Below are 14007 nucleotides of genomic sequence, written 5' to 3'. Positions count from 1 at the left end.
AGTGCAGTCATGGGTTAATAAGAAAGGGTGTTTGAGAATCTAGGAAAAACATAACGTTACGGGGTTTATGAGACAAAAAGCAAAAAGCTTAAGGTGGAAGGAAATGCTGTGACATGTGTAGGCAATTCTGTGCGATCTCTGAGGCGCAGATGAAATGGCTTTAAGACAAGCCCGAGAAAAAAAATTTCTGCAAAACCGAAGTTTGTACAAAGAGGTCTTGGGAAATAGCAAAACGTCATGGGGTTACAGAATTTGTTGACTTGTTTCATATGGAGAGAATAGTTCTGTTAATCATAAAAATACCCTAAGTCTTGTGGCATTGTTTCGCAACCTGGAATTTAAGGCTCACCAAAAAACCCTTGCTGTAAAATCCAGAGAAACCAGACCTTGTAAGCACAAGGAAAAAAGTTAAGGACACAATAAGCTGTATTTACTGTGGAACACCAATTCTCTTTCCATGACCGACCATAGAAACTTTATCAGATCTGAGAAGTAGATGAATGCCTTCAGCCATATGACTAGGAGATTATGATATCGGTAAATCAAAGTCGTAAGAGCTTAAGAGACATTGAGAAAGGATGTGAATTTGGAAACAATCGAAACGCATTTGTTCAGACTCAACCAGGTGCTAAGGAATTGACAATGTTTGACCAATTTAGAAACAAAGAGCCAAAGAAGAAAGAAGTTTTTGTGCCAGGTTAACAAGAACCCGAAAGCCAGTTTGTGCGACACATATTGGCGTATGCAAAACAGATTATAGAACTATTCAGTGAAAAGTTCAAATTTTCTTAATAAATCGTATGGAAATTGTGCTATATTATATACCTTTCGGTACGTGTTTTCAACGACTTGGTATAAAACTATGTATATGTTAATATATTGCGTGTGATATGACTGATTGAAGGCTCCTGTGGAGTAGACAATGGCGGCTGTCAGCGGAAGTGTGACGATACTCCTACAGGACCTGTGTGCTCCTGTCCTAAAGGCTTCACTCTACATCATGATGGGAAAAACTGCACAGGTAATTTGCAAACTTAATGGCTCTAGGAGGTTATGATGGCAAATTTGACCCACTTTACCAGAATAATTACTTCACTAAGCGTACAGGTTCGAAGCAAGTTGCTGTACGATGATAAAATTATTGTTTACCTGGTTGGGTTATACCAAGGACTTTAAAAATGATACTTGTTGCTGACTGACTTGGTGTTCAGCACTGACAGATTAGAGCAAGGAAACATCACTGGTTGGCCCAGTGTCACTGGGTGAGGTGTCATGTCTGATGTCTACGGCATGATAGTTCAGTGGTGGCAGCACTCTGGCGGTTTAGACTCGCCCTTCCATAAGTAGATACATGTACACACACAGTTAATGACTCCCCGTCCTCATATGATTAAAAAGTTGTTATGTACGACGTAAAACCTCAAGCCTACATACATATCTTTTGATGACGTTTTTAGGAATTTTTCACTTGTCAGGTGGCACAAAGGTTTCTGAAGGGATCCAGCCGCTTTTACCAGATACAAATCAAACAGGATTTAGATTTGATCCGCTGACCACATGACCTCACTAGTCAAAGGTGTCTGAGGGAATGTTAAAGGGTACAATTTGGAATCCAAGCGTCCAGCCCGACATTCGTATTACACTTACAGACAAAGACGAGGCGTTCAAAATCGATTATCCCAAGAACCATGTGCAAAGCGACGACTAAAACACCAGTTCCAAAAAGGAATATTCGCGAGACAAGTATAAAAATAGGACCTAAAGCTGATAGCTGATAGCATGTAAGAAAAAAGTAGTCTTCAGTTTTCAGTGGTACAAGGACATTTTCAAATCCAAATCAAATTTAAAAACGCATACTCCATGACTAATTTTCAGGTTGAATACAGATATGGGTGACTCAGCAGCGCTATGATTGCAGCTGGAATAAAGAGAGATGCTTTTGCCTCCCTTGCCCTTGGTTAAGCGAGATTAGATAAAATATTTGACAACTGCATGCATGGAACAGATCACCAGAGGTCCCGAACCCTCAGGCCGTGTTTGCCAAAAATGGTCTTATGTACACTGTAGAAGTTCAAAAACAATCAGTAATTGTGATCTCGTTTGAAAGCATCACATTTTATCCACAGGACTTTTCAGTTCCTAGAAGGAATTTCTACAAGTATGTTTGCGATCGCTGTGAGTTCAAGTCCAGCTCATGCTTGCTTCCTCTCCTGCCGTACATGGGAAGGTCTTTTCAGCAACCTGCGGATGGTCGTGGGTTTCCGCCGGGGTTTTTCGCCGGTTTCCTCCCACCATAATGCTTGCCGCCGTCGTTTAAGTGAAATATTCTTGAGTACGGCGTAAAACACCAATCAAATAAAATAAATAAATAAATACAAGTATGTTATGGAAACTTGTTTTTTATTTTTACATTGATAATTAATCGAGTATTTCTATCGATTATCATGAAAGTGTTAACCATGTATATATGTTGGCATGTACTTTTAAAGCTACCTATATGTTTTTTTATGATCCTCATAGATATGGACGAGTGTAAGGTTAACGGGGGAGGATGCAGTCATACGTGTGTGAACACGTACGGGAGTTATGAGTGTGTCTGTCCAAAGGGCTACAAAGTTACCCTGGACGAAAAGACCTGCAAAGGTAGGCGATTGCATTGTTGTTGTATCAAAAATTGCTTCAAAATACCAGGTGTTAAAATGATGGTCTGTTGTGAAATGCGTATTTTTATAAGCAGTTTTGATCAAAATGGGGAGCTATTTTACACTGTGCACGATTGTCTTTGTTAAGTGTTACGCTTATGCAACGCGGGAAAGTTTATCTGTCTGCTTAACAAAAGCCCCTGATAAACCCAGCTGCAATTGGTATTTGTGAAGAGACCCAGGTGAACAGTGCTCATGTTTGTGCATTGTTTGGATGTGATGTTCTAATTACCTGTTGTTTGCAGACATTGACGAATGTGGGATGAACTCGACGTGCGACCATCTCTGTGTGAACACGCCCGGGGGCTATCATTGCCAGTGTAGGGCGGGCTACCAGCTGTACGGGATGACACACTGCGCAGGTGAGAAACACGCACACGTGTCATATACGACTTGAGGATCGATAAAGAGAGATTTTCTCTGACCACCTGTCTAAGAGAGAAACTGATAAATAATTGTACAGTATAACAACGTAATCCCCTTAATGTCCCATTGCATTGTAGTATTCAGTGTGGGTTAATAAATTTATTTATTTAACTGGTGTGCAACACCGTAGAGTGTTTTGAGTGATTCCTGGAATAAACCATTGGCCTTTGATAGTGGGTTAAGGAGAAAATGGCAAACATATGTGACATATATAACACATGATTAACACATTCGGTTTCATATGGTCAGTTTGAAATACACCGTTCCATATTGAGTAGCAAGTAGAGCAAGTCATATTGCTGTGAAATTTCATTCTGTTTCAACGAGAGTAGACAAGATAGAATAAAAATGTGGTACTGTGTAATATGGTTCAGGTTGAGAGGAAATTATATGGGGAACCAAACCTGTGACCTTCCCATGCAACAAATGTATAGTACGATGCACAAAAGTAGCAAATTGACCTTGTAATACGTCACTCGCATGTTGCAGTCAACTCTTATCCCAACTGAAACACATAATACTTCAAGTACGAAGATACTGACCCCAGTGATAGATTATGCAACCATTCCTTATAGTCGATCGGTTCCAGATCTACGTTTTTAATTGAAAGATTCATGTAACAAAACTATGTACACACCAAAAGCGTCCGCCATTAGTGGTGGTAATCAGTACGGGTACAAACGTATGGATGGATACGTGTTTGAAGTTAGTGCTGAAATGGATGGATATAGATGGATGAAGGTTTATAGTCAGTACAGGGAATGGATAGATTAATAATAGGAAATTATTCACTTGAGCTTACTGACTGGTGGATAGAGTTCCATTTTGTCAGCCGAGTGCCCATTTTGGCTTCCTCCTTTGATACGTGGACAGGTCTGACAGCAAACTGCGGATTGTCGTGGGTTTCCCCCGGGTTTTGCTCGGTGCTCTTTCCCTATAATGCTGGCCACCGTTCCATACGTGAAATATTTTTGAGTATGGCGTAAACCACCAATCAATCAAATAAATAAATAAAGAATCCTCCGCTCATTGGTTGATAGCAAATGGTCGTATTTACAAAAGTTTTTAAGCGCCTTCGTCTGTCTAGATGTGAACGAGTGCAGCATCAATAATGGTGGATGTCAACACAAGTGTCAGAACAAGGAGGGAGGTTATCGTTGTTCTTGTGAGACCGGCAGTGCTCTCCACCCCAACAGAAAGGACTGTGTCGGTAAGTTCATGTCACACCAAACTGGAGCGCACGCCTGAGGATGATTTAAAATTTTGTCCGGATCATTACATGTAACGTATGTAAAGCCCATTTATGCAAATTACTTGGTGTGAAACATCTGCTATCTGCATAAAATATCTGTGATACAGAAAGTAAATTATGGAAGGTTGTAAAATAAAACAGTGAAACAAAAGATTGATGTAAGCATTTAATTTGTGCGTCATCGAGTGCTTAATTGTAAACTGATAAATTTATTGGAGACATATTTCACTTGAAGGTGCTGATAAATCACGTTTATGTAAATGATATTGCGAAACGAAGACAGGTCTACACCTGTTATGTCAGAGGTCATTTGTAAGTAGGCCTCCGTGTCATGTAAGTATTGATATGAAGGATTAAAACTAATTTAAAATCAATGGGTGCACTTGTGACGAAGATTAATTATAAAATGTTTATTGACTGCAGTCTACAAACGATGTCTTCCGCTAAAGGCTCCCGCCAAAGTGGATTTAAAATGCAGCCAGACTGTCGACGGCCAACAGTGTGAATTTCGCTGTCATAGCAACGCCCATTTCACGGCGGTGTCTTCCCAAACATTAATCGTGTATAAGTGCGGACCGTCCACCGGTTATCAGTGGTCCCAAGGAAATAACACCACTTCTCTACCAAGCTGTTCAGGTACAATAATGCAGTTCCTCACAAGAAATATCGTACGGCCTACATGTACATTACCTAACGTCAAGCCCACAACTTAAATATACTTCCCCAATTTAGTTTAATTGTGATACCCAACTATTTAGAACTTTAAAGTCTTACTTAAAGTAGTATCCATACATTTATAGATTAATTACCCGGAAGTCTCTAGAAGTATTTTGTACCGTTTATGTACATATCTGCGTTTTCAAGAGAGGATGCATTCCTTAAACTTTGGATATAAATAGCACTTATCTGAACATGAATGTCGCTTATCTGTATCGTTTTTTGTTTTTTTTGTTTTCAAGAGACGATTAAGTCCATTAGCCATAAATACGAATAATGTCTATCTAAATATCAATTAAGCTTATTTGTCATTTATTTTAAGAGAGGATACAGGCTATAAACTGTGAATATGAATAAAGTTTATCAGATTATGAATAACGTTCGCCTGAATGTTAATAATGTTTATATCTCCTCTTTGTTTTCCAGACGCAGTTCAGCCACCCAAGATGCTGAGGAAAGCCCGGTTCAGGTTTGCCGCTAAGCAATGTGACGTGAAAGAGGAAAATAAATTCCAGTTCGTTGAGAGTCTGAAAAGAGAGATTCTAGGTGAGAACTAAAGACTTCTGGTTAATTTAACATACATACATTCATTTATATGTACCAAAGCAAGCCTTATGAAGGACTGTTGTATATGTTAAAGGAATATGAAATAAACTGGATAGATGAAGTAAAACATCTAAAATTTGGATATAATATATGTGCAGTATCAAAAGTATCGGTACATAGATAGAGAGAAGCAATGTTACTGAAATAGATACTGAGGAATAGCGGGAAGTAATTTATCGCCTTCAAATCACGACCAGTACAATACAGGCATGTCGTTGGTGGATATCAAGGCATTGTCAGATCGAGAAGTGAAGTTCAGGGCATGCGTAGCACCAGTCAAGTTGGACTCTTCTAGCAGTGCAGTTTAATACATAAAACATGATGTATAACAAAACAGCTGGATGTGGCACAACATTGTAAAGTGTGGTATGTTGTTCAAAGAGAAGGGCAAAGAATATCTAGTAGTTTACTGACATTTGATCTGTTTTTGTGTTTCAGTTAAGAAGAGATATCGCTGCACAGATCATTGCAACTTAAAGTTTGTCACATTTAAATGTGCCAATAGACGGAAGAAAAGAGGGCGGTCAAGTAGTGAAGACAATACCTTAGTAACAGCGGAGTTCGAGCTGCAAGTCAGTCCGAATCTTCCTTCAGGTCTGTACATGAAGTCTATGTGTATAGCCATGAATAACTCATACAGCACATGCGCCGCTCACTGCTTTCGTTTTATATCACTGCCACCACTAGCAAATTTGGCACCGCGGGAGTAATGTCAGAAAACGCAACAACTCTGTCTCAACTTTTATTTCTAGTAATAATTTATATACATTCAGAGGTGGGGAGACGGGGGGGGGGGGATGTCAGTAGTGGTGGTTAACTTTATGAAGTGCTCATTGGCGTGTGTTTCTATAGTACATAAAATTTTAATATTATTTTTTCAATTTTTATTAATTTCAGAGAAATGTAATTTGGAATGTGTGAAAAGACGTACCAAGAAAAAACTGAAACAAACAATTAAAAAACTGAAACGGTCGATTAACCGGGATAGATTTTACATCATGTAAGTATGTGTGGTTATTTCAGAGTGAAGAAGCCGACTTTAGATAGTATTCATAAGTTCTGTAAAAATCTCTTGCTAAACTCGTTATTGTATCAAGCTCATATACCATTTCTTGTTACTGTATACACTCTTTTTGCTAAAGCTCTGTTCATCTACATCTGCTTGTATATCCATCATTGATCTTTTTAGGTTTGAAAACAACCGCCACAAAGTCACCAAAAAATCTTTTAAGGCCTCAAGACTTAAAATGGCCTGCAGACCTGGAGAGGTCCTTGCCAACGCTAGATGTGGTAAGAAACATTGTATGTTTACTGAGCGAAACTTAATGTGTACTAATATGTTTAAATTTAACTTCATAAAGATGCACACATCCTTATATAATTAGGTATTTAATAATGCCAGATAAGGTCTACAAGGTATGTACTACAAACCAACGGGAGTTTCTCTAAAAGTGTACCTCACTGTTAAACCTGTGGGGTAGTGTGACTTTGGGTATCTTTCGTGAGCTTGTTGGCGCGCATTATAATACGGACAAATAATTAATATAATGATTACGATTTCAGTGGCTTGCAGCATGGGCACGTTTTATGAGGACGTTAGCAGGAGTTGTCTACCCTGCCCGGAAGGCACTTACCAGGATGAGGAGGGCCAGATGACATGTAAACAATGTAAAAAGAGAATCCACGGATCAGGCATGCTGGGGGCCAAAAGCGCCTTTGAATGTGATTGTAAGTTATTTTAATCATACTGGGTTTATTACATAACGTTTAACTGTGGGCGGAAACTTTCAATTGGAGTTTTGGAATACCGATATCCTTGCCTGCAGGCCGATGTGTTGCTATTATTCACAGTGTCATAATTCATTAGTGGGCCTCGTGAGAAAATGGCGTTTATACAGCACACGTTTTATGGACCTATTTTGCAAAGCTATCACAAAGGTCTGCGTCAAGGTCATTTATTTTTGGGCCTATGTTGTTAACTTTACTCTATCATCGATGTTACACAATGCGCACCTTGTTTTTAAAACGTAATTGTGTACATTACAGCTGTGTGTGAGCCGGGTTATTATTCGGAGGACGGAAGTAAGCCATGTAAAGCCTGTTCTCTGGGGTACTACCAGGAGGACTATGGCCGTACCAGCTGTGTGCCGTGCGGGCCCGGGATTCGAACCTCCGGCTACGCCTCAAGGCGCTTCCAGGACTGTATCGTCACAGGTATTGTCTGGTTGCTTACTTGAGTGTTTGTTTAACACTTTCATCTCAGTTAACTTTTTTATATAATGCTGCCTCAGTAAAGTGCCATTCCAACTATACCACACATGACACCAAACTCAGTTCATTGATTCCGTAAGGCATTATTGTCATCTACACTATTATTTTAAATGTTTGGTTTGATGCTGAAAGAGTATGTCTGTTAATTCTTTCGAAAAGCTTAGTTGTGTTCATGAACATCATGGATGAACAAGTACATCGAGGCGCTTAATTGGCTTGAGGTAATCCGGCCACCAACTCGAGGGTTCGAATCTCACTTGAGTGTAATGTATCGTGTGTTTATTGAGGAACTTGTTTAGTTAGATTCGGAGAGTTTGTAATTTCATTTTAGGATCTAACCGGCTCCATTGTCCCAAATTTTAATCGCCGTAGTATCTACCATCAAATAAATATAGTGCACATTTTCCCAATGTTAATCTATGTAATATGACATAGTTATATATGTTAATCTATATCTCTTGTTTGAACTCATGCGAAACTGATGATGTTTGTCTTCAGCTTTCTGTCTCAAATAGCTTTCAACCCCTTGTATTTTTCCAGATGTATGCTCACCCGGTTACTACTACGAGAAGTCTCGCGAGATGTGTGTACCGTGTCCTATAGGGAAATATCAGCCTCAGTCTGGCCAGAACTTTTGCATCAACTGTCCTGGTGCAACGATAACGGATTTCCCCGGTGCTAACAACAGCTCGCAATGCAAAGGTTTTTGTTCTTGTCTTTATAAACATTTGTTTTCGTTTTTGTCTTGGTAATTACATTATAAGATGTTTTATATTATATCACAGAAGGGAAAAATAGATTTGTTGTTTTAAACTGCTGCAGTTGTATCACGAAGACAATAAAACTGGCAGAGGGAGATAATTATAGCATATTAAAATTAATACAGTGTGAGTCTCGAGAGCTTGTTGTCGGAAGATCACCCTTGTCCTTGCATTTTCTAAGCGCCAATGTCGCTTTGCCAGTCAAAGAAAGCAGTACAAGGTCAATCTTCACATGGGTCAGTTGAATGTCATTAATTTGTTCCCAGCAAGACCGCAATGTTCTTACAGTAACGTGTTTTATATCACACCGCTTTAAAATAAATCATACATTTATCAAGCCATGGCATGGGACCGAAGCTAGTTTCAGATATTAGTGTCTTCTGAAATTGGGTCAGTTGTAAATGGGTGTTGCTTATCGTTGCACAAAATGGCACCATGTGATAGTGGCAGGCTGGCAAAGTCACAATAGATGAACTTTTTGCCAACTTTATACGTATGTATTTGTCGTATGCAGGACAGATATTTCCTTAGTTGTTATTATGCAAATTAGACCAATAGAGAAAAACGTTTATATATGTGTGTCACACTGAAAGGATGATTTCAAGGTTAGATCGGGGATTTCAAGTTGTTTAACAAAACCAAACCTTTACTATCTCCAGTTTAAAAGGGTTACTGAATCTCTCTAACCTGTATAACATGGCGCTTACAGGAGATGTACATATTCGTGCTGAACATCCCAATTTAGGTCTATTACAAGTAGTCAGTCATCATGGCTGAAAACCACGGATCCTTGAACCAGAAGAATTGGTATAAAACAGGTGTTTACTTTGATCTTCTTGTTTGTGTCTGTTGGCAGACAGAGAGTGCGGAGGAGTTTTTGAAGAGTTCCAGGGTTATATTCAGAGTCCGAACTACCCCGGCAATTACCCGAACAACGTAGAGTGCGTGTGGACGATCAAGCCCGCTAAAGGTCGCCGTATCCTGGTGATCATCCCGGAGATATTTCTGCGCGGGGAGGACAAGTGTGGGGACCAGCTTGTCATGAGAAAAGCCGGTTAGCTCCCCCTGGAAATTTTTTCATTCCAATTTTTCAGCATGTTCACCGATTTATCTTATTGTCCTTTGACGACCTACATTAGGCTAGATAACTTTGAAGGCAGTGATAGTTTAAGTAGTGAATCGGCATATTCTAACCACTCAGGTATATCGTTGAAATGACAAAATTCCTTACACAACGCCATAACCATGCCATTAATTAACTTAATTTCATTTTATTCGAACAAATCAATTCCGTCTGTGGTGAATGGCTTAAAATTATTTTAAGCACAACACAATTTTAGATTCTACATAATTCATCTTTGAACCCATGACACTGGAATTAAGATGTAACAAATACCCCGGTACATATCTGCAACTAGACGATGGATATATTCGAATGAGCCAACCCAGTGGACAAATGGAAGCAGTATTGAACAGAACGCTCTGCCGTCGTCAATTTAAGATATACAACGCATTGACCTACAACCTTGGCCTGATTTGACAAACAGACTTTGGATATCTTTCTGGTTAGAGCCGTTACATAATTGTCGTGGCACATTCCTATTTTCCAGCTCCTGCCACCTCCCTTCTAACACACGAGAGTTGCAAGACCTCCGAAACCCCCATAGCTTTCACAGCCCGATCCCGCAAGTTATGGATTCAGTTCAAGTCAGATGCGAAGAACACGGCGGCTGGGTTCTCTATTCCTTATGTTACATATAATGGTAGGTGTTCGCTCCCCATGCAGTAGTCTTTTACATTCTAATATGTGTTGAGGACACTCGGAACAAGCTGGTGTTCATGCAAAAGTGTCATGTAATTGACTGTATCCATTTTGTACTGGTATTCGATAATCGGTCATCTTTTGTCTTTAATTCTAAACCAGGTTCGCTGAGTTTAATTATTGAATAAATGGCACTTCTTTTCCAATTTCCACTAAACGTCGTATCCTGTTAAACGCTTTCTTTATATTGGCCGAGTGATTGGAGTGCTAGCGTGGGACAATGATTCAGGAGCTTCTCGCCAAAACGGTCGCCTTGAGTTCAAGTCCAGATCATACTGACTTCCTCTCTGGTCGTAAGTGGGAAGGTCTGCCAGCAAACTGCGGACGGTCCTGGGTTTACCCTTTCTTTTGTGGTTTCCTTCCACTATAATGCTGGTCGCCGTCGTATAAGTGAAATATTCTTGAGTACAGTGCAACACATCAATCAAATAAATAAATAAATATATTTATCTGTATTGCAGAGGAATACCAGGGTCTGATAGAGGACATTGTCAGAGACAGCCGGCTATATAGTTCACATCAACACAGAGAAATACTGAAGGTGTGCATTATAATCTTAGATATTCACATAAAGGATATAAGCAGTCAGTTAATAATGAAATGTTGAACATACTTGACAACGATGTTAGAATAATGTAGATCGAAACGTTGCAAAGAAATGAGAAGTTTTTTAGCGACAAAAAACACTGTGAAGTGATGATGTCTTGTTTTGAAGTAAATCCTTACTACCACGTTTAAAGTTCTATGGTAACATAGTGTCATCCAACATCTTTCTACGATGTCCTCAAAATAATACCTCATCCCTTTCAAAATATTATTTTGGTACCACAAGATAACATCTTGCTCTTACAAGCAATTATCTAAAATAATACCTTGTCCCTTTTCAAGCAAATGCTTGACGAGGGTGTTTGAATGTACATAGAAAAGTGGAAAACTAATTAACCGGAAGCTGTTATTTATATACAAACCCTGTGATGTTACTCTTGTCAACTTCTGAATACCTCTTCAACAAGTAATATCTTGAAGAAACGATGTAATATCTTGATAATGAACCGTTGACATTCCTTCACCTACAGAATTCTTTATTGACGGATGGTAAGAGACGAGACAAGTTATCATGAAGTGCTAACTTCTTTGTTTACTGCTAAAAACACTACTTTCATTTTGACTCATGGAGAAGGAATGGTGTTGTCACATAGGCAAGTCACGTCGATTCACGTCGACAGGTATCTTCGTGAAAAAGGCCGCCATAGGTTGTTATTAACTTCTTTACTGCTGGATTGTTTTGACATAATAGTAAATAATTTTAATGAAAATACTGAAGAAAGATTCTTCTGCTAAACGCGCGCCAAAGAGTGAAACAAAAATGACAAATAAAGAATGACTCCTTTACGACATTCCACAATTATGTTTAACCTCAGCTGAATTAATTTTGTAAACATGCTATGTTTTCTGGTGTTGCAGGATAGGAAGCTTTTAGCAGCCCTCCTGGAGGTGATTGCTATGCCCTACAACTATTTTAAGTATGTGAATGTATCACGGACTATGGTGCCTAGATCTTTCATTCGGTTGCTGACTCCAAAAGTGCGGAAATTCTTCGAAGGTTAGCTGGCCTGTATGTGTATATATGTGTTTTGTTGGAGGAGGTCACGAGGTACCCAGTTGTGGAGAAGATACCAGCCAAGCTGTCTCTTCACGGACCCCTGGGGAAGTGTTCTACCAGGAGGTTAATGTCTTTGTCTATATTTGTATGTTGTGATGTGGACCGTAATGTATGCAAGTTAAATTGCCTAAATAAGACAGCATTGACAATGTGCCTCTGCTGTAACAGACTGCTTTTCGCGTATCTGAAGACATGAGCTTAGAGATGTTGAAGGTAATCAAGGAAGGCCATAGCGGAAAGATGGCTGTTTGGACAGACCTACATGGTCTTACACCGGACAGTACTGATGCCACTTGTAGAGACAACTGATGAACTGACACTGTGGACAAGTGCGCCTTTAAGGAGAATGTTTCGGTGGGACTTGCTATAAGAATTTCCATTACTGTATTGTTTGACAACATTTCAGTTCTGCAGTTGTTAACGTCTGACCATCATATTGCCTTGTAAATGGGGTCACTCGTCAACAACGTCACACTTGGTAAATGTATGTTTGTTAATGGCTTTGTACGGAGTAAAATTGACACAGACCGAAACTTCAAAAGTTTTCGTCAGTTTCATGCAGACCAATGTAATCGTGTTTGCACTGTTATCTCTTATTTTCACATCGCTATTCCTGTAATAATCTTTCGATTTGTTATTGACGTCACTGAGTAACACAGCTGTTTCGATCAAATTCCTATCACTTCGGAATAATTTAAATGTCTGTTCCTCCACCATATGAGCCTGTAATCATATAAAATTTACCTTCATAATGACTTTATTAATAAGAGGTTAGCGGCAGTAGGTGTTTTTTCTCCATACACTAGAAACTCACACATGTTCATGGTATCCCTATGATCATGGCATCTCCTGATACCATGTTCAGGGTATCTCCATGTTCATGGTATCTCGTGAGACAATGTTCATGGTATCACCATGTTTATGGTATCGATGTGTTTATGGTATGGCAAGGCTCATGGCATCCAGTGTTCATGATAGCCACATGTTTGTGATACCGCCATATTCATGGTACCGCCATGTTTGTGGTATACCCATTTTCGTGGTCTCGCCATGTTTATGATCTCCCCATAAAAAATCCGCTGCTTTCTGTGCAGTGTTCCCAAATTATTGTCTCTAAATCTAAATCTCAGTTTATAACCCCTTTGACCTGTATAGTACAATACAGGTGTGTAGCACAAAGTGTGTTCATGTAGTTGATATTTACATTAGCAAGTGCCATCATTGTTCGGTTACAAGGCAATCGACGAAGTTGCCACATAGTGGACAATTAATGAAGTCTTTACTAGTTTGGTCTCTCTTGATTAATTACTACCCACATGTTAAAGGCATTAAATAATGTCCATATTTTATTTCTTCACAATTACATAATTACCTAACTATAATGAATGGGATGATCTTCCTTACATTTTTCTTTTCTATTTGCTACTGTAAATGGTTGCCATGTGTCTATAATCAAAATGGATATCTGTTTATTTAATTTGGCTTTTTTGCAAGGACGTAACATTATCTGCAAGCCCACTTTCCTGAGGCCCTGACGCGGATTTTGTTTATTTATCTTCTGCTTTGTTCATTATCCACTTTGTCAGATTTAACTTTACTAGAACACAGCAGTAATCGACAAGCTTGGATTGTGTTGACTTTGCCTCAGCTGTATTCTATGAAGATAGGACATTCAATCTTGTACTCTCTCCATAATGATGTGAGTATTAAAATTTGATGAGAGATTTGACATTTTGAAGTCTTTCATTTAGGAAGTAAAATTAATGATGAATAATAAAAATGACTCA

General features: G+C 39.1%; 1 protein-coding gene across 2 annotated transcripts in view; it reads left to right on the top strand.

Moving 5' to 3' along the window:
* LOC135466148 (signal peptide, CUB and EGF-like domain-containing protein 1) overlaps positions 1–14000 on the top strand; it is a 53243-nt gene extending 39243 nt beyond the window's left edge. For both annotated transcript variants that reach the window (XM_064743518.1, XM_064743519.1), the window contains 16 exons: positions 905–1021; positions 2521–2643; positions 2948–3064; positions 4216–4338; positions 4804–5016; positions 5524–5643; positions 6142–6297; positions 6601–6703; positions 6893–6993; positions 7267–7431; positions 7750–7917; positions 8515–8676; positions 9592–9789; positions 10346–10498; positions 11019–11098; positions 12022–14000. In XM_064743518.1, the coding sequence (XP_064599588.1) occupies positions 905–1021; positions 2521–2643; positions 2948–3064; positions 4216–4338; positions 4804–5016; positions 5524–5643; positions 6142–6297; positions 6601–6703; positions 6893–6993; positions 7267–7431; positions 7750–7917; positions 8515–8676; positions 9592–9789; positions 10346–10498; positions 11019–11098; positions 12022–12165 (2243 nt within the window). In that variant the 3' untranslated portion in view covers positions 12166–14000. The remainder of the gene's footprint in view (positions 1–904; positions 1022–2520; positions 2644–2947; positions 3065–4215; positions 4339–4803; positions 5017–5523; positions 5644–6141; positions 6298–6600; positions 6704–6892; positions 6994–7266; positions 7432–7749; positions 7918–8514; positions 8677–9591; positions 9790–10345; positions 10499–11018; positions 11099–12021) is intronic.
* The last annotated feature ends 7 nt before the right edge of the window (positions 14001–14007 follow it).

This window comes from Liolophura sinensis, chromosome 6, assembly GCF_032854445.1.
Source record: "Liolophura sinensis isolate JHLJ2023 chromosome 6, CUHK_Ljap_v2, whole genome shotgun sequence".
NCBI classification, from domain to species: Eukaryota; Metazoa; Mollusca; class Polyplacophora; order Chitonida; family Chitonidae; genus Liolophura; species Liolophura sinensis.
Note: the sequence above shows the minus strand (reverse complement) of the source record. Positions and strands in the feature narration are given on the sequence as shown.